The sequence below is a fragment of the Theropithecus gelada genome, chromosome 1 (assembly GCF_003255815.1).
Source record: "Theropithecus gelada isolate Dixy chromosome 1, Tgel_1.0, whole genome shotgun sequence".
Taxonomy (NCBI): Eukaryota; Metazoa; Chordata; class Mammalia; order Primates; family Cercopithecidae; genus Theropithecus; species Theropithecus gelada.
The window spans coordinates 195,467,105-195,494,326 of record NC_037668.1 but is presented as its reverse complement, the minus strand read 5'-3'; the positions used below and the strand labels follow the sequence as shown (position 1 = coordinate 195,494,326).

The following is a 27,222-nucleotide window of genomic DNA, read 5'->3' as shown; positions in this document are numbered from 1 at the left end:
CATAGGCAAGGACAAGGACTTCATGACTAAAACACCAAAAGCAATTGCAACAAAAGCCGAAATTGACAAATGGGATCTATTTAAACTAAAGAGCCTCTGCACAGCAAAAGAAACTATCATCAGAGTGAACAGGAAACCTACAGAATGGGAGAAAATTTTTCTATCTACCCATCTGACAAAGGACTAATATCCAGAATCTACAAGGAACTTAAACAAATGTACAAGAGAAAAAACAAACAACCCTATCAAATAGTGGGTAAAGGATATGAACAGACACTTCTCAAAAGAAGACACTTATGCAGTCAAGAAACACATGAAAAAAAGCTCATCATTATTGGTCACTAGAGAAATGCAAATCAAAACCACAATGAGATACCATCTCATGCCAGTTAGAATGGTGATTATTAAAAAGTCAGGAAACAACAGATGCTGCTCAGGCTGTGGCGAAATTGGAATTGGTTTAACCATTGTGGAAGACAGTGTGGTGGTTCCTCAAGGATCTAGAACTAGAAATACCATTTGACCCAGCAATCCCATTACTGGGCATATACCCAAAGGATTATAAATCATTCTACTACAAAGACACATTCACACATAGGTTTATTACAGCACTATTTACAATAGCAAAGACTTGGAACCAACCCAAATGTCCATCAATGATAGACTGGATAAAGAAAATGTGGCATATATACATCACGGAATAATATATAGCCATAAGAAGAATGAGTTCATGTCCTTTGCACGGAGATAGATGAAGTTAGAAGCCATCATTCTCAGCAAACTAACACAGGAACAGAAAACCAAACACATGTTCTCACTCATAAATGGGGATCGAACAATGAGAACACATGGACACAGGGAAGGTAACATCACCCATCAGGGCCTATCAGGAGGTAGGGGGGTAAGGGGAGGGAGAGCATTAGGACAAATATCTAATGCATGTAGGGCTTAAAATCTAAATAACGGGTTAATAGGTGCAGCAAACCACCATGGCACATGTATACCTATGTAACAAACCTCCACATTCTGCACATGAATCCCAGAACTTTAGAGTAAAATTAAAAACAAAAAAAAGAAACATGAAACACATCTTTTATGGTTGATTTCATAAGTTAGTAGTTCATAATCTATTATATTCATTTTCTAAATGGGATAAATTAGAATATATATGTTACAACAGGTTCCTATTAAGCTTACAAAAATCTTACTTTTTCTAGGATTAATATACTCCGTATTTATAGTTTAATATAATCTCTCCTTCACTAAGATGAAGTATGCCTGGAAGAATGCCATAATTAATCACCTATGCAGATCAAAATAATATCAGATTTGTATAAAGTTTATATAATGTTCACTAATTTCAAAATGTACACAAATAAAGAACTTACATTTTTTGACATTCTTTTCGTTCTCCCAACATGGGGTCACCCATTTCTCCAAGAATGGTGGCTTCCACTTCATATTGAACAATGAGTGCTTTTTCTGATGGATGTACATCAATATTCCCTCCTTTAACTTTCCTATAATACAAAATTGAAATGACATACCAGATTAAAACTCTCAAAGTGGCCATGGTTTTTGTCTATGTTTAGGTCTATAACATATGGGTTGGATTAACATGTGAATTTGAATCAGATTACTCTTGACTTGGGATTAGAGATAACTCTTTTTCTCTAACTGTAATATATATATATATATGTGTGTGTATGTGTGTGTGTGTGTGTGTATGTATGTATATATATATCTTTGTCATGCATAAAGTATCTTTATAAATAGCTCTTCCTAGGAAAAAAATACATTTACCAAAGGATCATGCATAAGAGCAAGAGAATGAAACATAAACAATTAAGATGGCTTTGGAGAGAATGACCTAAAAAAAGTCAGTTATTCAAAACCAAAGACAACTGTCTTAAAATTTATGTTAAAAGAAAAAGTCAGGCCAGACATGATGGCTCACACCTGTAATCCCAGTGACTTGGGAGACCAGCATGGGAGAAATCCTTTAGGTCAGAAGTTTGAGACCAGCCCAGGTAATATAGTGAGAGACTGTTTCTACAAAAAATTTAAAAACCAGCGGGGCATGGTGGCAGGTGTCTGTAGTCCTAGATAATCACAGGCTGAGGCAGGAGGATCACTTGAGCCCTCTGATGGTGCCATTGCACTCCAGCCTAGGCAATAGAACAAAACTCTGTCTCTATCAAAAAAAAAAAAAAAAAAAAAAAAGTCAACCTGCCCATTAATTACCCCATAAACTGGACCAAAAGACAGGAAGAAATTATATATTACAATATATGTCATGTATCATTGTACAAGTTGTAGCATTAGTACCTAAATAAAATCACTGAATCACACCCAAATTACGTAACAAAAAAGCATTTACAGGTTAGGTAGGTTGTATAGTCACATATCTCAAATTATAGTGTCAATAGTAGGTTCTACGGAAAGGTTGTATATACTCTTTCTTCAAGCCCATGAAGTTGCAAAATGAATTCTTAATTGCAGTAAACCAGTGATGAATTAATCACTATTTGCCACTTGGCCATTTTAGAAGGCAATAACGTTGGTTGTGCTGGAAGAGATTAAGCAACAGAAACAAGTAAAATCTCTCATTCTTAGTACTAGCTAGCAGCTAGCTGACTAGTGGGGTCTTTTAGCCTGATAAGAAAAAACAAAAATATGACAACACCTTAAATTTAATTCCAGTAATTAGAAACTCAAAGCTTTTCTTTCAGTTGGAAATAATACTCTGATAAATTATGCATATTTTCAAAGTAATTTTTAACTGATCTGTTCACCAGAATTCCTCATGAAAAGGAGATGCATCTGCAGTGAGTATTAGGGTAATGATTAACAGTCAAGTATAGTGATAGAGTAGGAAATTAAGTACACTAAAGCATAGAGTCTAGGTAGGTCAGCAACTAAAGTGATAGTAAGACATATAGGACAAGTAAAGAATGAAAACAGAAGCCAGGCAGGCCAGCAAAAATCGAGGAATTAGGAAATGAGATATAAACATACATTTAAAAGAATGGTACAGATTCCAAAAGGTAAGATAAATGGATAAATGTACAAAAGCTATGTAAGTCACAGGAATCAAAAGATCTAAGGAAAGCTGAAAAACAGATATAATGTAGCATCACTATCTTAACTACATAAGAAACTATGTTAATTACGTAAGGCAAACTAGTTACTTCCTTCCTGATAACATGAAAAGCAATCCCACTACTGGACTTTTTGTAACTGTATCCAGTTAAGGGAAGAAAAGAATAAGGACAAAATATAAATGCAGATCCTTAGACTAGCCTCCTATTACCACTCTAAAATGGGTCTTCCACATATTGGCAGCTGGAGGAATTGCATAATTCTTGTCCTCTGTGGTCTCATTAAAGAAATCAAATAATTAAAAAGGAAAAAAAATGAAACACCTCATCACTCCTTTTTAGTTTTTGTTTGCTTTTTTTGGCTGTGTATGTGTGTTTTAGAGGAGTAAGTTAATTAAAATTTATCTCAACTTATGTTTATTACAGAAAAACTAAAACAGAAATGAGCAAAGAAAAAATAAATTCAAAAACTTACAAGAAGTAATCACTTGTTATTGGTAAACATATACATTCAGATATTTTTCTATTAGTACTAAATAATATAGAAAGAGAGAATGACAGCTATAGTGGTTTTTTTTGTTTTGTTTTGTTTTTGTTTTTGTTTTTTTAACAGAAGAGGCTAAAGGGTAGTAATCTAGTAGGGGTGAAACTATCATTTTACCTTAAATGCTGAACTTTCAAGTTGAATAGTATTCACAATGATGTCAGATATTTAACTATTGGGAGAATTAATTTCCAAATGTTCTACCTGAATTCCATTAATTAGATGAAAAAAATTTAAGCCATTATTAGAAATTAATGAATTTCTATTTGAAGCATCCTATGACACCGATGCTAAATTGATATCTTTTAGCTGGTTGCAAATTTCTTCTACTAATAGAGCCTTCTCAATAACAGCTCTGTTTCACTTTGTTTTTGTACATGAATAAGAAAACTAGAACCAACAGTGTGCTAAATTTACTTAGAAAAATAATTTTCTTTTAATCTCAATGAGAAGTTATGCTTCACAGAGTAATATAAAATACACCTTCTATAACTGCATGTGATAAACTGTCACCTTTTGGGACAGTGTTCTTAAATATTAACTTCTGAAGTACATCCTTATGTTCCTAGATTTCCTGTGGTTAGAGATATTATTGTGATCCTTAAGAAAGATAATAAATGCTGATGAACTTTGTGTTGCCACCCATTCATTATCAATTTTCTTGAGAAACCAAAAATGCAGTCCTTAACTTTTCATTACATAGGTACTTTAAAAAAATTATTCCTTTCAAAAGGATTTACTGCAAAATAAAATTGTATCAAATAATGAAATTAAAAAACAGTTGTAGATTTATACCATACAGCCAATAACATAGCCATTGTAGGAAGTGTTTGGTCTACTCTCCATATGCTCTCTGGCAGGATTGTTATGCATCTATTTCCTGCATCTACTTGAAAAATACCCAATATATAAGTGTCCACAATTCCAAATGACCCTACCAACTGTCAGAGCATATGTATGCATTTCCACAGTTTACAGCATGGGTATGGCACGATAGGCTGCTTAATGGGGAACTCTATTCAATGCTCGTATGTCTTATATACTACTAGACAAGACACTAACAGAAGCTGGAAGTACAAAGTGGAAATTTACCAAATCCTCCATCCCAGCTTATTTTAATGTAATTACTAATGATACCTCCATAACATTTAAAAAAACTGGGACAAATGCTAAGTCAGATGGGTTGAGGGGGGTGTGGGGGAGGAAAAGCTGAAAACTAGAATTGTCTAGGGCAAAGAGGCAAAAAATAATGACCCTAACCAAATATAATCCTTTCTTGCCTACTCAAAGGCACCCTTCAGTAATTATTTAGTAGTCCATTCCCATCCACAAATAAACATATGAAAATGTCTCAGGTTAAAAGGCAAAAAAAAAGAAACCCAACCCCCCAAACCTTACATTGCTTAATGCACTGTTGCTTAACACCTTGATATTAATCCATTAACACTGCTTTTCATTGTTACAAAACTCCTTTTGTGTTTCATTTTTTCATTTTTTTAAAAAAACAGACCCAAGGCTTACAAAACTTCTTTTGTTTTGATAGTTATTCTAATTAGTCTACTCACATGTGAACCCATTCCAATTAGACTTTGACTCTAAACCCTACTCCTACTCTACCAAAAAAGCTCTGGTCAAGGTCATCAATTTCCTCCATGTTCTAAATATTTAAAGTTTTCACATTTTTGTCTTTGATTTATCTGTATATTATTTTTGTATTTTGTGGGGATAAATTTTAACTTCTTTCCATAGAAACAACCAATTGTATCAGCAGGTTTTGCTGTGTCTTTTAAACTTTTTTGTTTTTTGTTTTTTTTTTTGGTACAAGTCATAGTCAAGCACATTTTTCATCTGGAACCAGTATGTACCTACTACACACATAAATCAAACAAAAAATTCAGGAAATCATGCCTGTTCTTATCATGTGAAAAGCACTCTATCCTATTCACAACCCACTGATACATTGTGATTTACAGCTTAGAAATAAAAATTTAGTCTTTTTTTTTTTTTACCATTGGTTGGCAATGTTACCTCTTTGCAAAAATGGCAATGAAACCGCCTTTGCAAAAATTATAACAGTGAGAGAAATCTAACCTTACTCCATCTTGCTTCTGACCTCACATGCTACCTGCCTCTGTCGAACTCTAAAACAAAAATAACAACCCCTTCCCAAAACTAGCCCTGAAACCACCTTTGTAAGACCAATGAAAGGCCACACGATTAGAATTATGGGAGGGGCTTAAATTCTGCTAAGCCAGTAGGTGCAGTTAAACGATAATCAGCCATTGTTCCCTAGTCTGCCTTTCTTAACAATCTACTGCTCCAAAGGTCACAAGATTTGTATCTTCCCCAATTGCTTTGATAGATAACAACACTATTGTCAAAACCTAAGATTAGTCTTTGAAGGTATTTTTCAGACTTTTGTATTCTGGCCACTGACGGACTCCACCTGGACTTGTGACTCAGCCCACTGAACTAATTCAGCTGGTTCTGTGATCCCCATCCAGGAAGTGACGCAGCACAAGAAGATAGCTTAAACCTGCTGCAATATCATCCCCAAGTAAATCAATCAGTATCTCCCGTTTCCTAGCCCCCTGCCCTCCAAACTGTCCTTGAAAAACCCTAACTTTCAAGTTTTACGGGAGGCTTGTATGAGTAATACTCCCACCCTGCTGATTGGCTACCCACGCAATCATTAAACTCTTACTCTACTGCAATACTGCTGTCACAGTGAGTTGGTTTTTTCCCTGTAGTGGGCAAGAATAACCCAGAGTCGATTACATCACATGTGTGTCTATTTCTAGGCTTTTCATTTTATTCAGTTGGTTTACCGAGCTATTTTTACGTTAATACCTGAGGGAAGTGTTCCCAACCTGGCTCTTCCATATTTTTCTCAGTATTGCGGGACCTTTGCTCATCCACTTAAAAATTTAAAATTGTGTTTCAAATTCAGTAAAATCCCTCTTGGGATGACTGACATTATGAATTTTCAGATTAAGGCATCTATCCATGAAAATGATGTATCTACTTAAGATTTAATTTTCTTTTAATGAAATAATATAAATAGAAAGGTGATGCCCATCATTTATTATTAGGTTTATTCCCAAATACCTTATATTTTTATTTGTATTTGTAAATAACTTTTTTGCTAACAATATTTAACCAACTATATCAAAATTCAATTTGGGTGTGTGAGGTATAGAGATGTTATATTCTGCAACTGTTGTTTAACACCTTGATATTAATGTCAATAGCTTGAACATTATTTTAGGTTTTCTCTACAGATTAATACATAATTTGTGAATAGTATCAGTTTCATTTCTTCTCTTGCTATCTTTATACCTTTCCTATTTCTTATCTTACTACCTGTTTAGGACTCCTGGTGAAATGTTGAGGTAGTTACATAGCTATCCTTGGATCATCCTTAATGTTAAGGAAAATGCTTCTAAAGTTTCCTCATTTATTATTTGATCTTTTGATAAAGGGTGTCACTCTGTCACCCAGGCTGAAGAGCAGTGGTGTGATCACAGCTCACTGCAGCCTTGCCTCCCAGGCTCAGGCAATCCTCCCACCTCAGCCTTCCAAGTAGCTGGGACTACAGGCATGCACCACCATGCCCAGCTAAGTTTTGCATTTTTTATCGAGATGAGGTTTCACGATATTGCCCAGGCTGGTCTTGAACTCCTGGGCTCAAGTGATCCACCAGCCTCAGCCTCCCAAAGTGCTGGGATGACAGGCATGAGCCACCACACCTGGCTAGTTTCCTTATTTAGTATGTTTATATCACAATTCCCTTTTATTTATGGCTTTAGTTTTTTCCTTAAATCATGAATGTGTAGTGAATGTCATCAAGTGTATTGTTCTTTAATTCATAAATATACTACATCAAATTCATTAAATACATAAAACCATACTCATAGTCTTAGAATAAGCACAACTTGTTAATGCTGTCTTAAAACACTGTTGGATTAAATTTGCATCCTTGCTCATTGAGCCTGCAATTTTCCTTTCTAATGTCCTTTTTCTGACTTTCATATGGAGATTATTCTAAAATCTTAATATAAATTAGTTGAGGAGTATCCTTTCTTTCTAGACTTCTTGGAAGAGTTGTACATAATTGGAAGCATCTGCTTCCTGAAAATTTTATTAGGATTTGACTTTAAAACTGTCTGGATGTAGCAGATTTTATCAGTATGAAATACTCCTCTATAGTTTTTACAGTATACTTTTTCTTAAAGTCTATTTTATCTGACATGAACATAGTCATTCTAGCATTCTTAGGCTTACTGTTTGATTGCATGCATTTACCATTAACTTACCATGTTCATACTTAAAAGTATATTTTTCAGGTATGACAGATAGTTGGGTCTTGCTTTTCTTTTTTCTTTTTAAAAGAAATATTGGTAATCCCTGCCTTTCCATTGGAACGTTAAAACCTATGCTGTCCGATACAATAGTCACTAGCTACATGGGTCTATTTAAAATTAAATTTAAATACATTATATTTTAAAAATAATTAAAAATACAATTCCTTAGCTGTACCAACCACATTCAAAGTGTTCATTAGCCATACAGCCAGTAGCTATGTATTTGATGATGCAGCTGTAAGACATTTCCATCAGTGAAGAAAGTTCTATTGGACATTACTGTTTTGGATCATTTAATGCAATTACTGACATACTTAGATTCAGATCTATCATTTCATTTTTATTTCCTGTTTGGGCCCTCTATACTTTGATTATTTTCCTAATAGCCTTGTGAATTATTATTTTTTTAATTCCATTTTGTGTAGATGTTTTCGCTATACTTAAAAAAATTGTTTTTGGTGGTTGCTTTAGGAAGAACAATGTTTTGGTTACCTTTTTTTTCTTTTTTTTTTTTTTTTTTTTGAGACGGAGTCTCGCTCTGTCGCCCAGGCTGGAGTGCAGTGGCCAGATCTCAGCTCACTGCAAGCTCCGCCTCCCGGGTTCCCGCTATTCTCCTGCCTCAGCCTCCCGAGTAGCTGGGACCACAGGCGCCGCCACCTCGCCCGGCTAATTTTTTGTGTTTTTAGTAGAGACGGGGTTTCGCCGTGTTAGCCAGGATGGTCTCGATCTCCTGACCTTGTGATCCGCCCGTCTAGGCCTCCCAAAGTGCTGGGATTACAGGCTTGAGCCACCGCGCCCGGCCTTGGTTACCTTTTTTTTCACAAGGTATTTAAGAGTCAATGCTGTGCTACTTCACAAATTGTAGGTCTATTGCCTACACCTCCCCCGCCATTCTTTATGTTATAGCTGTCATATGCATTATGTGTACTTACCTTATAAACCCACACAAAAATTTCGTAATTTTTGCTTTCAAGTCATATGTATTTTTTAAAAATTAAGAGGGGAATAATCTCTTATGTGTACTCAAATATTTACAATTGCTGATGGTTTTCATATTGGTAAAACCAAAACAAGTTTTATATTTCTATTACTAACATTAGACTTGGTAATGGAGAATTAGAGGATTAAAGGTAATTCAAACCAACACACCTTCTAAGAAAATCTTAAAAGCTGAGGGCAAAAACACATACGTGTGTATCTGTTTGAGGCCATAAGAGAACTAAAAAGGCAGAAAAAATTACAGTGCTAAGATCCAGGAGAAAAAGAAAATGAAGAGAGGTAAATCTTGAATTCAATGCTACTTTTCCCTAGAGGTAGAATAGTCATCTTCAGAAAAAAACTAGATATTATTTTATTAATTTCTAGAACTAAAAATGCAATAACCAAAATTAAGAATAATAAATAAATAAATATATTTAATAGCAGATTAGACACAGGTAAGGAGATAATCTGTGGTATAAAATATAAGTCAGAAGAAAACAACCAAAATAAAACATAGAGACAAAAAGACGTAAAATACAAGCAAAAGTATAATTCAGCAATCCATACTGAGTAGGTCTAGTATATGTACTTGAAGTGCCAGAAAAAAGGTGAGAGAGAATGGGGACAGAAGCAATATATGAAAAGATAATGGCTAAGTGACAATAGTGAAATGGCGAGAGTAGGGACCTCTAGAGGCTGGCACTCCCCAGAAGCACTGAAAACTTGGCAAAAAAACTATCACAATCAACCTCATCAGAACTCTGGAAGATAGTCAAAGGTTTATAGCTACCAAGTGAATGTTTAATCAGAAGAAAGGTTACAGAAACAGGGTAGGCGATCATTATGGTCTTTTCACTTACACTAGACATCCACCCCACTCTCAAGCACAGTGGCAGTCTTAAATATGGCAGCCCATATTCCCACTGTTAATACTTGGTTCTAGAGGAGTTATGTGGACCTTGCACCCAAGGAATTTTGTCTGACTGTTTTGCAACTGACTGGGGTTTCCTTTGAGGTCTGCTGCAAGGGGCTTTCCTTTGTTTTCACTGATTTTAAGCTCTTATCAGGATAGTGTAGCTATGCAGTCACTGAAATCAGTGAAAGCCAAGCATACAAGCTGCTGACCCCTGGGATAAATAGTAATAGCGGGGTCAAACAAAACATGCTGAAAGCCTAAGAGGAAAGTCCAGGGAGTCAGACATTTTGGGGGAATAGATGCTTTGAAAAGCTATTGCACATAAAGAGAAATCTAGAAATCCATGAGTATGGTCAGGGCAGAATACATACCCAGAAAAAACCTGGTAAGACCACAAGATTTTACCTCTGGCTGGTCTTTAGGCTCTGTGCAAGCAGCAAATGAAGGTTAAGGTAAAACTGTAAATTGCCTGACTAAGTGTTGAAGGCATATCCAAACACTGAGTTAACCTACAAAGACACAGAGTATTTTTTTCTTTTCTTTCTTTGGCCATCATAATATTCAAAATACCCAGTTTTCAACAAAAAAATATGAAACATGCAAAGAAACAAGAAACCATGGCTCATTCTCAGAATAAAAAAAATTAACAGAAACTGTCCATGCTATAGCACAAACACTGGACTTATCAAAGACTTTAAATCAACTGTCTTAAATATGTTCAAAGAGCAAAAAGAAACCAGTGCAAAGAACTAAGAAAAAGCAGAAACACAATGTCTCAACAAATAAATAGTTTAAAAATACATTATCATAAGGATCCAAATAAAAATACTAGAGCTGAAAAGTACAATAACTGAAATAAAAAAATCACTACAGGGTTTTTAACAGCAGATCTGAGCAGAGAGAGAAAAGAATCAGCAAACTTGAAGATATGTCAAATGAAACTGTCCATTTTGAAGCACAGAAAGAAAACAGAATGAAGAAAAATAAACAGAACCTAAGAGACTTATGGAACACCATCTAGTATACCAACATATGCATAATGAGGGTATGAAAGGAGAGGAAGAAAGGAGCATAGAGAATACTGGGAAAAAACAGTCAAAAACTTCCCAAATTAGACCAAAGACAAATTTACACATCCAGGAAGCTCAATGAAATTCAAAGATAAACTCAGAAATTCAAAGATATCCACAGTAAGACACTCTATACTGATGCTCTATTTAAAAAAAAAAATAAAAGGTTTTGAATTAACTTAATTTTACACCTTAAGGGGCTAGAAAAAGAAGAGCAAACAAAACCCCAAGCTAGCAGAAGGAAATAGTAGAAAGCAGCAATAAAAGAAATAGAGACTAGAAAAATAACAGAGAAAATGAAAACAAAGGTTAGTTCTTTGAAAAGATCAACAAACATTTTTGGAAAACTTTGTTAGACTGATTAAAAAAGAAAAGAAGAGACTCAAATTACTAAAATCAGAAATGAAAGTGGGACATTACTGCTGCTCTTTTGATGATTAAAAAATTACAAAAGAATAATATGAACACCAACAAATTGGATAACCTACATGAAAAAGAGTAATTCCTAGAAACACACAAACTACCAAAACTGACTCAAAACACATAGAAAATCTGAACAGAACTAGAGGTAAGGTGATTGAATCAGTAATCATAAACCTTTCAGCAAAGAATAGTCCAGTACAGATGGCCTCACTGGTGAATTCTACTAAGCATTTAAAGACAAATTAACATAAAAAACCCTGGAACTCTTCCAAAATATATAACAGTAGAGGAAACACTTCCTAATTCATTCCATGAGGCCACCATTACCCCGATACCAAAGCAAGACAAAGACACTACAGGAAAACCTACAGACCAATATCCTTTATGAATATACATGTGAAAATCCTCAAAATACTAGCAAACAGAATCCAGAAGTATATCAAAAGGACCACACAACATGGCCACACGGGCATTTCAATATAATACACCACATTAATGGAATGAAGCAAAAAAGTACATGATTATCTCAATTGATGCAGAAAAAGCATCTGACAAAACCCAACATCCTTTTATGATAAAAGTACTTGATAAATTAGGAATCGAAGAAAAGTCCCTTAACATAATAAAGGGCATATATGAAAAATCTACAGCCAATGTCATATTCAATGGTGAAAGAATGAAAGCTTTCCCCCTAAGATCAGGAACAAAACAAGAATGTTTATCCACTTTCCTGACTTCTATTCAACATAGTACTGGAAATTCTAGCCAGAGCAATGAGGCATGGGGGAAAAAAAAAGGCATCCAGATTGAAAAAGAAGAAGTAGAATTATTTCTATCTGTAGAAGACATAATCTTATGTACAGAAAATTCTAAAAGTGGCACAAAAAACTGGCTAGAGCTAATAAACAATTTCAGCATAGTTAGAGAATAGATCAGAACACACCAAAAAAATCCACTGTTTTTCTATATATTGGAGCTGAAAAATATGCAAAGGAAATTTAGAAAATTTCATTTCCAATACTATCAAAAAGAATAAAATACTCAGTAATAAATGTAACCAAGGAACAACTGTATACTGAAAACAACAAAAAGTTACTGAAAGAAATTAATATGAACTAAATGAAATCACATGTTCATGCACTGAAGGACTTAATATTGTTAAGATGGCAATATTCCCCAAAGTGATCTACAGATTCATTACATTCCAAAAGTCTCAATCGCTTTTTTTTTTTTTTTTTTTTTTGCAGAAATGGAAAAGTCAACCCTAAAATTCAAATAGAAATACAAGGAACCCTAAATAGCTGAAACAGAACAACAAAGTTGGAGGACTCACACTTCTGGATTTCAAAACTCACTACAAAGCTTCAGTAATCAAAACAGTGAGGTACTAGCACATGGACAGACAGATAAATGAAATATAATTGAGAGTGCAGGAATAAACCCCAACATTTTTGGTCATTTAATTTTCAAAAAAATTGCCCAAACCATTCATGGAGGAAAACAACAGTCTACTGTTCTTTTCTGACATTTGTTCTGACAAATGATGTCAGAACAACTAGAGAGTCACATATAAAAGAATGAAGATGGACCCTTACCATACACCATAGTCACATATAAAAGAATGAAGATGGACCCTTACCATACACCATAGACAAAAACTAACTCAAGATGGATCAAAGATATTAAATTTAAGAGCTAAAATTGTAAAACTCTTAGAAGAAAACAGAAGGACAAACCTTCATGACCTTGGATTTAGCAGTGGTTTCTTAAATAATGATGCCAAAAGTCATGAGCAACAAAAGAATAAATTAGACTTCACCAAAATTAAAAATGTTTGCATATGAAAGTTTTACATACCAAGAAAGTGTGAAGAAAACCCACAGAATGGGACAAAGTATCTGTAAATCATGTATCTGACAAGGTTCTATTATAAAGAACTCCTTTTCCCAAAGAAGAAAGACAAATGGCCAAGAAGCACATGAAAAGCTCAATGTCATTAGCAATTAGGGAAAGGCAAATCAATTCCAAAGTAAGATACCATTTGATATCCACTAGTACAGTAATAATTATAGAACAGAAAATAACAAGTGTTAGTGAGGATATGGAAAAACTGGAATTCTTATACATTGCTGGTGGGAATGTAAAATGGTGCAGTCACTAGGGAAGACATTTTAGTGGTTCCTCAATGAATTAAACATAGAATTACCATATGCTCTAGCAATTCCAGGCCTAGGTATACACCAAAAGATAGAAAACAGGTGTTCAAACAAAAACTTGTACAGTAAAGTTCACAACAGTTTTATTCCCAATAGCCAATAGGTAGAAACAACCCAAACGTCCATCACCAGATGAGTAATAACTAAACAAAATGTGGTATATCCATAAAATGGAATACTGAATTAGTCAATTTTATGTTGCTATAACAGATTACCTGAGACTAGGTAATTTATAAGGAAAAGGGGTTTATTTAGCTTACAGTTCTGCAGGCTGGGAAGTTCAAGGGCATGACCCTGGCTTCTAGTGAGGGCTTTGTGCTTCATTATAACACAGTGGACAAAATCAAAGAGGAAGAGAGAAGAGAGAATACTCGAGGGTCTTCCTGGCTTTATAACAACCAACTCTAGAGGGAACTAATCCACTCCCAAGAGAACTAATCCAGTCTCACTAGAGCAAGAATTCACTCACTCCGGCAAGAACATCACCAAGCCATTCATGAGGGATCCACCCCAAAAATTGAAACACCTCCCAGGCTCCAACTCCCAACACTGCCACACTGCGGGACCAAGTTCTAACATGAGCGTTGGTGGAAACAAACTATATCCAAACCACAGCAAATATTATGCAACTATATAAAGGAATGAAGTACTGATACATGCTACAACACAGATGGACCTTGATATACTATGTGAGAAAAGCTTGACACAAAAGCCCACATACTTTTTTTCATATAGCATGTATAAATACAATAAATATCAGTATGTTTTAAAGTCTGTATTACTTGCTAGAGTGTAAATGCCATGAAGGCAGGGAATATACTTGTTTAATTTGCCAAATATGTTTTATCACTTGGCTCAATGACTTTTACATAGTAGAATCTCAACTATTGAATGAATGAACAAATGTTGTTCACTTTTAATATACTTCAGTAGTTCCCCAATGCACTCATAATAAACTCTCAACTCTTTACTAAAGCTCATAAGCCCCATATGATTTGGCCCACATTTCTTTCTAGTCTTACTCTGACTTTACTTAATAATCTATGTTTCAGGCACCTTGCTGAGTGCTGGGGACACAATGGGAAGTAAGATAGACATAGCACCTTACCTTTATGAAGTTTATAAACCGGAAGGAAAAATAAAATAGTAAGATTAGAGAAAAACAAGGTATTAAGTATCATGAGACCCTAACAGGTATACCTGACCTGGATTGTGAGGGGGGAAAAGGAAGTTCAGGAAAGCCTTCTGGAAAAAGTAGTATTTATATCAAAACACGAAAGATGAGGAATTAACTGGGCAAAGAACAGGACAAGTTCCAGATAAAGGGAAGGGCATGTAAGAATCAAACACCAAAACACATAGGGATCCAAAAAAAATTATTTTTGTAAGACCAGAATATGGAATTATTCAGGTAGGAAGGGACGGAAAATATACTGCTATCTGCTGTCTTGTGAAAAACAAAATATAAAAGTAAAAATATTGTTAAAGAATATATGTAATCATGGTCAAAAAACAATAATTAAAATGGAAGGTTCTATTGGACATCATAAATATTTTCCATCAGGCCTGTATGAATACATGTCTCCTATATATTTCTAGTCTGAAAGCAGACGATTCAAACTTTTTCTTATTTATAGTAAAAATTAGATGAAATTAAGAAATGCATTTTTCAACCATTCCAGATTCTAATCTCATTTTACTTCAAACATTTCATTGACTGGCTCAGTTTTAATTTTGGAACTCTAGATAGTATGTGTTTAAAAGCAAACAATGGGTTGAGAATTATAAGTCACAGTATGCCTGAGTGTCCATACTAGTACCATAATGTTAAGAATAACTACCTCTGACACAAATATATTACATGAAAATCAGCTAATGGTATAACAGCGGCTCTTTGTTCCAGAACAATTTTGAATTTAAAGTTAAAAGACAATTTATTTTCTTGTGTCACAAAATTTTTAACAAAGGTATTTTAAAAACCAACGTTAAGTAAAATTCAGTGAGGAAATAAACACTGATGTAAGCTTATATATTCATTTAAAAATTTTTACTTATAAAGTCTGGCTATTTGCCAGTTTCAGATATATTTATATAAAATGATAAAGACAGGCAATACATGCCTGTCTTGCAAGGACAATATAGTTGATTATTTATTAAAAAACTGTTTGAATCCCTTTTATGAGTCTACTAACACTTGGAAGATCTTTCTGTGATGATGAGAGCTCAGCCAAGCCAGAATAAAAATATTCAGTACAAGTGTATTATGACTTCAAATAATACCACCACCTTACATTCATGTTTCTTTTTTTTTTTTTTTTTTTTGAGACGGAGTCTCGCTCTGTCGCCCAGGCTGGAGTGCAGTGGCCGGATTTCAGCTCACTGCAAGCTCCGCCTCCCGGGTTTACGCCATTCTCCTGCCTCAGCCTCCCGAGTAGCTGGGACTACAGGCGCCGGCCACCGCGCCCGGCTAGTTTTTTGTATTTTTTAGTAGAGACGGGGTTTCACCGCGTTAGCCAGGATGGTCTCATTCTCCTGACCTCGTGATCCGCCCGTCTCGGCCTCCCAAAGTGCTGGGATTACAGGCTTGAGCCACCGCGCCCGGCCTCATGTTTCATTTTTTAAAAGTATTTTCATCTTTCGTCCTCGTATCTCTCAGAAGTTAACACCTGTCCCATTTTCAGATGAGGAAACTGTGCCCAAAGGAAGGAATACATGTGACTTTTCCAGGGTATTTACTGAATCAGTACTGAATTAAAATTTTTTTCTATTTGATCACTGCTTACTCTTGGTCCAGTGGGAGGTATCTTTTTTTTTTCCAATCAGGAATGATCTGAGTATTTGCCAGCAGCCAAATAATCCCAACAGACTACAATTTTTTGAGTAATTGATACTATAAATATTTAAAAGAAATGATGGTCTATTTTATTGTCATCAAGCTTCTGAACAAACCTCTTGATAATTACGAAATGTCCTACAAAAATTATGTTGTATATATGGCAGTCAAATGGATGACATGGATGAGGAAAGCAGAAAGAGACTAGAAATCAACATCTCAATCCAGCCTTCCAAAAGGTAGAATCCACGACTTCCTTCTCCTTCATCATTTCAAAACCCCATGGCAGTGAACCCCAAACTGAGGCCCGAGGGCGGATGCACCAGATTTCATTCCCAGGCTCTCATGGGCTTTATCTATTATGGGAAAATGGAGAGTCTGGGAAGAGGGGGAAAAAAAACACAGACAGACGCGGTTTACTTTGCCCTACCTCCCTCTCCTCCTGGAATAAGGTGATGCAGCGAAGAAGCCATCTTTCAAGGCTGTCAGGGCTCCGCCAAATCAGGTCAGAGGACCTTGAAACCCCCCCAGAACTCTCTTTTTTTCCCCGCTTCACCTTTTCCCTCTCCTTTCGGTGACTTCTCTCCCTGCTTCCCATCCCCTCTTCTAAACTAGCGTTGCCCAGTGACATCTCACAGCCAACCCAAGACCATCTTCAGGGCCCTGGCAAGGAGGGTAGGGCAGAGCCTTGGGGAGTCGTCACCTTTTGAGGTATCTGGCGTCCTCCCCTTGCATGGCGGCAGCGGCAGCGGCGTGGGGAGGATGGGGTGTCTGAGAGGCAGGCGCGGCTATTTCCGGGGACGGTGACCAAAGTACCCTCACACCCAGAGGCGATGACAGTCCTGAGGCCTGCAAGGCGGGGCAGCAGCGGCGCTTTGGTTACCACGGTGAAGCCTCCAGCTCCTCCCACAGCTCCTGGGCCCCAAAACACTGGAGCGGCCCAGACCCGCCCAGAGTCGCCTATGCCGGGCCGTCAGGACGCATGCGCTTGCTCTGCACCATTTATATGCGCAGGCTCAGTGTGAGGCGCTGGCCTCCGAGTTTGACGCACCGGGGAGCGGAGCAGGGAAGTTTTGGTGCGCATTTGAGCGTCCGTGAATAAGGAGTGGCTCCGTAGTCACCGCCCCCTTGAGGATGGGAATAGAAAGGGCTGTCAGGTCAGCTTGAAAGGACGGAGGGGAATCCGAGAACCTGTTATCCAATGCCACAGAGCAGTCCAGTCCTAGCTAATAAGGGAGGTTTCTATTTGGGGGCCTGGATTGCACTGACGGCACTTACAAGCTCTAATTTGTGGAGATAATCTGACCCGTGTACAAAATGTATATAATTAATATCTACCTTGAAGGTGGCAAGTCTGTCACTTTGATGTCTTAGATCTAGAATACACCTCTCCCCAACCAAAACAAACAAACAACAACAACAAGAAACAGTTCCTGAAATTCCAACTCCACCAATTATCCCTAACTCAAGGTATGTTTAGAATTGCTTCTTCTGAGGCAGGCAATTGTGAGCAGTGCAGGGCATAGGAAAGAAGGGTTCTTTTATAACTGAATGTTCTCTGGTTTAAGATCTATTCCCATGAGTTCAGCTATTACGTCTATGCAAATGATTTAGGTTCATTTATTTGATAAATGTGAATTGAGGGCTGGCTGTGTGCCAAACACCAAACCAAGTTCTAGGGATGCAAAGAAAGCATCTCCACTCCCCCTCCTCACCTATAATCTTGTCACTTATTCACTGTCTTCTAGTCCTGTTTTCTCAATTGCCTTGAGACGTGCATGTAGTTGCTCTGCTGCTTTTTTCAAATGCAGTACGTTGATGCAATTATTGATTATCCGTTATGTGTAAAACACCATGTTAAGGCACTGCATGGTATATTAAATATAGAAATTCAGTCCTTACCCAACAAAATATATTTTTATCTTCCCACCCATTCACACCAGCTACAACACTATTTTTGTAGATGTTATAGTCATTCTTTATTCTGCCAGGGAAGAAAATTTGAAGCTAATTTTAACTCTTTCCTCTGTATCATGCCCTCTTACTAAAGTGTTACAAAATTCTATCTTTTCTTCCTTCAAGATATTCAGGTAGTCCAGTTTTTTTCTCCATTCTTACTTCTACCAATAGTCTAACCACTTTATACCTAGAGTACTGCAAGTCCTTCCTCACTGGACTTCCTATTGTTTGTTTTTCTAAATATTAATTCTGCAAAATGATGTAAAATTTTACAAATTATCATTTATGACAACTTTAACGGTAATATAGCAGGCTAGATTACTTTAAAACCTTCATAATACCTAAAATTGAAAGACAAAAATATACATTAAAATGCATAGATAATATAACAAGGATTTTTGGAATGTAAGTCGTCTCCTTGAGCTCAGAGAATTTATTTTGTTCACTTTTGTATTCAGCCTATAGTTGTCACTGAATAAATATTTGGTGTTGAAAAAATGCAAACCTGAGCTTGAAAAAATGCAAATCTGAGCTTGAAAAAAACAACAGCAACAACAAAAGCCTAGAGAAAATGCCCAGAGGCCAGAAGGAAAAGAGATGGCTGGAAATGGAAACCAGAGCAATAAATAGATAACTGAAACTGGGACTGAACTAGATAAGCTGTCTATGGCAGGAAAAGTACAAGATGAGCCTGGAACATTTTATGCTTGACAGTAAGGACATAGAAAAAGACTAATAAGATTATATAAAAAGGACACTGGTGAATTTGAGGCAATTTGGGTATCAAATGGAATTACTGGGATTGATTTAACATATTAAATAAATAAAAAAATGAAATCCATAATGATACTCAACAACATAGAAAAACAGGGAAAAAAGAACCCCACTTCCATTGGAGGCAACTACTACATCAGATCTTCACTCTGAAAACTGGTAATTAAAAGAAAGAAACACTTAATCTAATTCTTTTGGAAATAAACCAGATTTCACCTCCTTTTGACAAGGAAAAGCTCTTCTTAACAGAAAAATACCTGGTAGGAATGGAGAAAAATAATGATAGTTACTGTTTTGCAAGCCCCAATAAACAATGGATTCAAATAAGCCCTATCAATTTACTTTAAAATAATTTAAAGTGAGGCAAAGTTTTACCCCACATATTTCTTGATAATTCTAAAGGGAAAGAAATGTTACTTTACAATGAGGAGATCTGGCTGTCAGCATTTTAAACAGACAAGCAAACAGCATCATCAGTGACAGGCGAAGCCAGCTGGACATCTGGGTTGGATGGGGACTTGGAGAACTTTTCTGTCTAGCTAGAGGATTGTAAATGCACCAATCAGCACTCTGTGTCTAGCTAAAGGATTGTAAACGCACCAATCAGCACTCTGTAAAAATACACCGATCAGCGCTCTGTGTCTAGCTAAAGGATTGTAAATGCACCAATCAGCACTCAGTAAAATGGACCAATCAGCAGGACGTGGGTGGGGCCAAATAAGCAACTAAAACCTGGCCACCAGAGCCAGCAGCGGCAACCTGCTTGGATCTGCTTCCATGCTGTGGAAGCTTTGTTCTTTCGCTCTTCACAATAAATCTTGCTGCTGCTCACTCTTTGGGTCTGCACCACCTTTAAAGAGCTGTAACACTTGCCGCGAAGGTCCACGGCTTCACTCCTGAAGTCAGCAGGACCACAAACCCACTGGAAGGCAGAAACTCTGGACACATCTGAACATCTGAAGGAACAAACTCTGGACACACCATCTTTAAGAGCTGTAACACTCACCGTGAAGGTCCAGAGCAATTCTACTCCTAGTTCTATACTTCAATATTTCTTCCAGTATCATTGGAGAAATATTGAACTAGTAGAAAATGAAAAATGGAAAAACAATAATGAAATACTTTTGCAGGAGAATGAATGAATACATTTGAAATATTCACACAACACAATAATATGCAGCAGAGAACGTTGATTAACTTGAACTTTACATATGTCACTGTTGAATATTAGAAACACGATACTGAGTGAAAAATTGTAGAATATTAAATACAGCATGATGCTTTATTTAAATTGTACCATAATTTATATACACTAAAATGCATTCTTCTTGGCCTACAGTTCTCTAAGTTTTGACAAACTCATAAGTCACATAATTACCCACATAATCAAAATATAGAGCAGTTCTGTCATCCTCCAAAATTCCCTTGCATTCCTCTGGAGTTGTCTTATCCCCACAACCCCAGGCTCTGGTAAATACTGATCTGTTTTCTGTTCCTATAATTTTACCTTTTCCAGAATGTCATCTAAATGTAATCATAGGAGCTGTAACCTTTTGAATCTAGTTTCTTTCATTTAGCGCAATGCATTTGAAGACAATCTATGTTGTTTTTCAGTACTTTTTTTTTTTTATTGTTAGGTACTATTCCATGGTATGACTGTACCACAGTTTATTCATTCGCTAGTAGAAAGACATTTGAGTTGCTTCTAGCTTTTGGCAACTATGAGTAAAGCTACTAAAAAAATTTACATACAGATTTTTGTGTTAATTAGTTTTCTTTACTCCTGTTCAATTATCTAAGAATACGCTTACTTAGTTGTATGGTAAATATATGAATGACTCTGTACAAAACCGCCAAACTGTTTTCCAAAGTGACTGCCATTCTGCATTTCTACCAACAATGTATAAGTTCAGATTTAGCCAAATCCTTTCCAGCACTTGGTATTTTGGGGTTTTTTAATTTGTCTGTTTACTCTCATCATTGTAATAAGCGTGCAGGGTTATCTCACTTGATTTTAATTGCATTTCCCTGATTATTAATGGTATGAACATATTTTCACATGTTTAATTACCGTTTCTATACAATTTTTGAATTCTCTTCAAATTTTTTATCATTTTTAATTTATATTTTTGCCAGACTGATAAACTGAGCACAGAGATATCAACAGGTAAGTAGATAAAGATAGGAAAAATTACTAATATCTGAAATGAAAGAAGGGACATCATTCAGATTCTACTGGTATAAAAATGATAATTTGAAAATTATGAACTTTATACTAATAAATTTAATGACTTAAATGAAATAAGCCAATATCTTGAATTGTATTTATTGAGATGGTGACAAGACAATAGCAAAGACTTGGAACGAACCCAAATGTCCATCAATGACAGACTGGATTAAGAAAATGTGGCCCATATACACCATGGAATACTATGCAGCCATAAAAAAGAATGAGTTTGTGTCCTTTGTAGGGACGTGGATACAACTGGAAACCATCATTCTCAGCAAACTATCGCAAGAACAGAAAACCAAACACTGCATGTTCTCACTCATAGGTGGGAATTGAAGAAATCTACATTTCACTGGATTGAATGAAGTGTAGAAACTGCATCTCCCTTTAAGTCAGTTTACTCTCTTCCATTTTTAATAAAATTTTCTTTAAAATTTCCTTTACATACATTTAGAACTATATCAGTGCTATCATTTTGCATTAATCATAAAATAATTTAGAAAACTTAAGAGAAGGAAGGTCTATCACCAAAATTTAAAACTTCCCTTGGAAAGACACCATTAAGAAATGAAATGGTAAGTCACAGACTGAAAGTATTTGCTGTAAATCTATATGACAAAGTAATTGTATTCATGATATAAAGAGAACTATTACAAGCCAACAAAATATCTAAACAACCTAGCTAAAAATGAGCAATTGATTCACAAAAATGTCATAAAAGGAGATAGCATGGCTAGCTAATAAGCACATGGTGACTCAATGTCATTAGTCATCATGGAAACAGAAATTTAACCACAGTGAAATACACTATTATACACCTGTATTAGTTTTCTGTTGCTGCAACAACAAATGGCAACAAACTTAGTGGCTTAAAACACAAATTTATTATAGTACAGTTCTGTAGATCAGAAGTCTGCAATGAATCTCACTGAGTTAAAATCAAGATACCAAGAAGGATTTATTTTTTTCTGGATGCTCTAGAAGAGAATCAGTTCCTTGCCATTTTCAGCTGTTACAGGCCATCCACATTCCTTCACCGATGGCCTCTTTCCTCCATCTTCAAAGCCAGCAGCAGTGGCCCAAGTCCTTTTCATTATTGCCATCTCACAGGTCCTTCTTCTCTTATCACATCTCTCTGTGACCACAGTCAGGAAAAGTTTTCCACTTTTAGGGATGCATGTGGACCCCACTGGAGAATTCAGGATAATCTCCCCATGTTAAAGTAGGTCCTTAACTTTAATCACATCTATCAAGTTCCTTTTGCCATGTAGATAATGTATTTACAGGTTCCAGAGATGGGATGTGAGCACTTTTTTGGGTGGAGAGAGGGGAAGGGGATGGTGAGAGGGGTGGGAGCATTATTTTACCTGCCACAATACCTACTACCATAATGATGAATATTAAATTGTCGGACAATACCAAGTGGTGGTAAGAATGTGGAGCTACTGGAGTTCTAATACTTGTGAGAATGCAAAATGGTACAACCTTTTGGAAGACAGTTTTATAGTTTCTTCAACAGTTAAGTGCGTATTTACAATACAACCAGCAATTCCACTCCTATGTATCTACCCAAGAAAAGTGAAAACATATGTCCACAACAATTGCTTGCAAATGTTCATGGTAGCTTTATTAATAATTACAGAAAACTTGAAACAACCCAAATGTCTATTAACATGTCAATTGATACAAATTGTGGGATATTCACACAATGGATACTACTTAGCATTAAGAAAAACCAAAACTATTGATATATGCAACATGAGTAAATCTTAAAACTCATATGATGAAAGGACCATATGGTTTGATTCCATTTATAAGAAATTCTTGAATAGAAAAAAAACAAACCCTGATCTACTATGACAGAAAGCAGATAACTGGTTGCCTTGCGCTAGTGATAGAGGGTGGATAGACTGCAGCTAGGCTGGAGGAAACTTTAGGGTAATGGTTACCCATGTGAATACAATTATTAAAACTCATCAAGACGTATACTTGCATTCTTTTTTTTTTTTTTTTTTTTTTTGAGACGGAGTCTCGCTCTGTCACCCAGGCTGGAGTGCAGTGGCCGGATCTCAGCTCACTGCAAGCTCCGCCTCCCGGGTTCACGCCATTCTCCGGCCTCAGCCTCCCGAGTAGCTGAGACTATAGGCGCCCGCCACCTAGCCCGGCTAGTTTTTTTTTTTTTTTTTTTTGTATTTCTTAATAGAGACGGGGTTTCACCGTGTTAGCCAGGATGGTCTCGATCTCCTGACCTCGTGATCCGCCCGTCTCGGCCTCCCAAAGTGCTGGGATTACAGGCTTGAGCCACCGCGCCCGGCACTTGCATTCATTTTATTGCATGTAAATTTTTTAAATTGTGTATCAAAATAAATTATACATCCACTTTGTTGTATATAAATTATTTCTCAGTGGGATTGTTTTAAAAAAATACAATGAGCAAGGAAAAAAGTAGTAAGCCAAATGGGTGGATTAAACAGCATATTAAACAGTTGGCTGGGCACGGTGGTTTACACCTGTAATGCCAGCACTTTGGGGGCCAAGGTGGGAGGATCACTTGAGGTCAGGAGTTTGAAACTAGCCTAGCCAACATAGTGAAACCCCCATCTCTACTAAAAATACAAAAATTAGCCAGGCATGGTGGCGCATGCCTGTAATCCCAGCTACTTGGGAGGCTGAAGCACGAGAATCGCCTGAACCCAGGAGGCAGAGGTTGCAGTGAGCCGAGATCATGCCACTGCACTCCAGCCTGGGCAACAGAGTGAGACTCTGTCTCAAAAATAATAATAATAATAATAATAATAATAATAATAATAATAAATAACTAAAATAAAATAAACACAGTTGAAGAGAAAATTTGTAAATAATAAGAGGAAATAATACAACACAGTGTGATAGAGAAAACCACTTCTTAAAAAAGAGGTTAAGAAATGGGAAGGATAACATGTAAGGATCCATATGCTTTTAATGTGACTGCTGGAAAAAAAGAATAGAGAGACTAGAGACAAGCCAATATTTAAGACTGGAAAACATCCTGAGTTAATCAAAGACACGAACCCCAACCAGGATAAATAAAAGAAATTCATTACCAAAATTAGAGAATTCTAGAGATAGAGATCCCAGAAGCCATCATCAGTTAGTAATTTTGTGTGTGTTAATTTTGCATTTCTATTTTGTTCTCACCTCCCAAATGGATTATAAATTGCCGAGTGAAGAAACCAATCTCATTCAGCACTTGGAATCCCATTCTTGTATGGTGTAGTGTCTAAGAACCTGAATTCTTCTGAGGTAAGAACTTGATTACTGTGCCTGTTCTACCACTTACTTACTTTTGACCTTGGGCAAGTTAAACTCTGTAAGTTTCAATTTTCTCATCTATAAAATAAGGGTAATAGTCTTTATATCCTAGAGTTATTGTAATGTTAAATGAGATAGCATACCTAAATTTATACCAGTGTATTTATCACATTAAGGGGAGTAATTGATATTAGCTGAATCAGGTGTTTGCAAACTTAATTTATTACCTACCTACCATTTATTAATTACCACCTACCATTTATTAATCATATGACTACCCACCCACTTATCCCTTATTAATTATATGACTCTGGATAAGTCACTTAAGCACTCTGTGTGTACTTCATTTAGAAAAATTGGGATAAATACCCATATTGCCAAAGATTATTGCAAGGATACGAAGAGTTGATATTTTGTTAGAATCTTATAAATTTTAAAGTTACATGAAAACGATGATGTTATTATTATTTCAACTTTATTCTTAAATTTGTTAACTGTATTTTGAATACTAACCACAGTGGGGTGTTTAGAAGTACTGAGAAAAGTGCTGCCTCACAATTTTATAATTTGCCAGGAGAGAAAGAGTACAAAGATGCCTAACACCAATGACAGAATCATTTAAATACAAATAATCCCATTGATACACCAACATGCTAAAGATGGTTTCAGAGGGCTTTAGAGATACAGGAGTCAGTCTGGGTTGCATTGGGAAGCCTTTTGTTAATACCACAGTTTGTTCCATCAAGCAAAAGTCTTTTTCCTAGAAGCCTTTTCGTAAGCTTCAGATGTAGTAGAGTGCCTTCTCTGTTCTACTGCATATACTCTACTTTATGAGCATTATTTGTTTATACCTCTATGCTCTCCAATAAGAGGAATTAAAAAGGCATAAAATCATGGATTTCCAATCACAGTGCATGGCACATGGTACTAAATAAATGGCAACTGCTGCTATATCAAATACAGTTACTGCCTTCAAGGAGCACATGAACTAGTCACTAGGTATATAAACAATTATTGACTATATTAATGCTTTCATAATAGCAGCATGACATGAGTAGGATGTTGGCACAAAAGGGAGTAATCCACTTATCTTGGAGGATAGAGACTCAGAGTAGGACTCACAAAGGCTGAATAAAATTTTGCTTAGCAGAGAGCATAACATAGATATTATAGGGAAAGGCAATAGTACATACAAGGACACAAAATCATGAAATATCATGGTACAGTTAGGTACCTGTATGTAGTTTGAGACAGAATTAGGTTTGGGTGGAACAGCATGAAAAATAAGTTGGGAAAAGACAGCAGGGGCAAGATCATGGAGAACCTGGTATACAAGAACATGGTATTTGAATATTTCCTGCAGACATGAGGACCCATTGAAGAATTTTAATATTAAAAAAGTCATATGCTGAGATTTATTACTTTCAGCAACATTCATTGCTCTATATTTTATCCACACAGCAACAAAAAACAGAGGGGTAAGAATTACATTTTAAAAATACTCCAAATATGTTGTTTATAAATTTCAATCCTGATTTGCTCCAACAGTACATAGAAAATCTTTCTTACCTTGTGATTGCCTTTGGGATGCCATCAAATGGCCAGTGGGGCCCAAGGAGCCCATATCCACTGGCTATTAATGCCATTTTCTGCCACCTTTCTAATTAGTTTGAGCTCATGTAGCACATCTTAATTCAAAGGAGATTTCAGTTAAAAGGACCCTTTAAAATAATTCTCTTCCTGGTGGTGGTAACCACTGTTTCAACTAGTATGACATAAGACAATAACTATGACATCATTGGGTTGCTCCTAGGATCAGGAGTGGGGCGTGGCCCGCTAGGATAATGAATAATGAATTCCTGTGCTTTTTTTCTTTCACCAGATTCTCTTAGAGTCTGAATAACACTTTGAGAAAATAGTCATGCAAACTGATGAACCTTAAAGACATACAGTCAAATGAATGTGTTATTAAGTATGAATAATAGAGGTGTATTTAGTCACTTACACCCATATGTGCACACGCACACATCTATATTTGTGAATTTGTATATGTGGATTTATACATATATGTTTAAGTGGAAGTTCCTTGCAGGAGAGCATAGCTACTGTTATGCTTTCATGTGTATTCCTGTGCAGAGATGTACACAGCATGGTGAGGAAGGACTATCATCTGAGTGCATCCAGCCATATCAGCTGTATTTATTAATTTAAACAAAATTTATGAGCAGGTATTGCTTTAGATTTGGGTATGGAAAAATGAATAGACACAATTTTTGACTTGAATAGTTGTACCCAAATTCAGTGGGGATACACACAAAGTGAACAGATAAGTGAAATTTAAAGTCATATATTCTGTGGTAGAGCTATGATGTATCTCTATAGAAATCAAGGAGATGAGATGACTGTGGAATTGTTAGATACTTAATGCCGATTAGCAACAAGGCACTCTCCTAATTACTGACGCTATAAGAAGCATAAGATACAGATCTTATCCTACAGGAGTTACAAATCTAAGAATAG

At 36.1% G+C, this 27,222-nt stretch overlaps 1 protein-coding gene across 5 annotated transcripts in view; it reads right to left on the bottom strand.

Annotated features, from left to right (window-relative positions):
- KIFAP3 (kinesin associated protein 3) overlaps window positions 1-26,444 on the bottom strand; it is a 156,591-nt gene extending 130,147 nt beyond the window's left edge. Inside the window, exons 1-2 of one of the 5 annotated variants that reach the window (XM_025390897.1) lie at window positions 26,272-26,444; window positions 1,389-1,520 (exon numbers count right to left, since the gene is read on the bottom strand). In XM_025390897.1, the coding sequence (XP_025246682.1) occupies window positions 1,389-1,520; window positions 26,272-26,348 (209 nt within the window). In that variant the 5' untranslated portion in view covers window positions 26,349-26,444. Of the gene's footprint in view, window positions 1-1,388; window positions 1,521-9,850; window positions 11,262-17,151; window positions 17,496-26,271 lie in introns of those variants that run through there. The other 4 variants (XM_025390898.1, XM_025390910.1, XM_025390899.1 and 1 more) reach the window with 4 other exon arrangements.
- Between the last annotated feature and the right edge of the window lie 778 nt (window positions 26,445-27,222).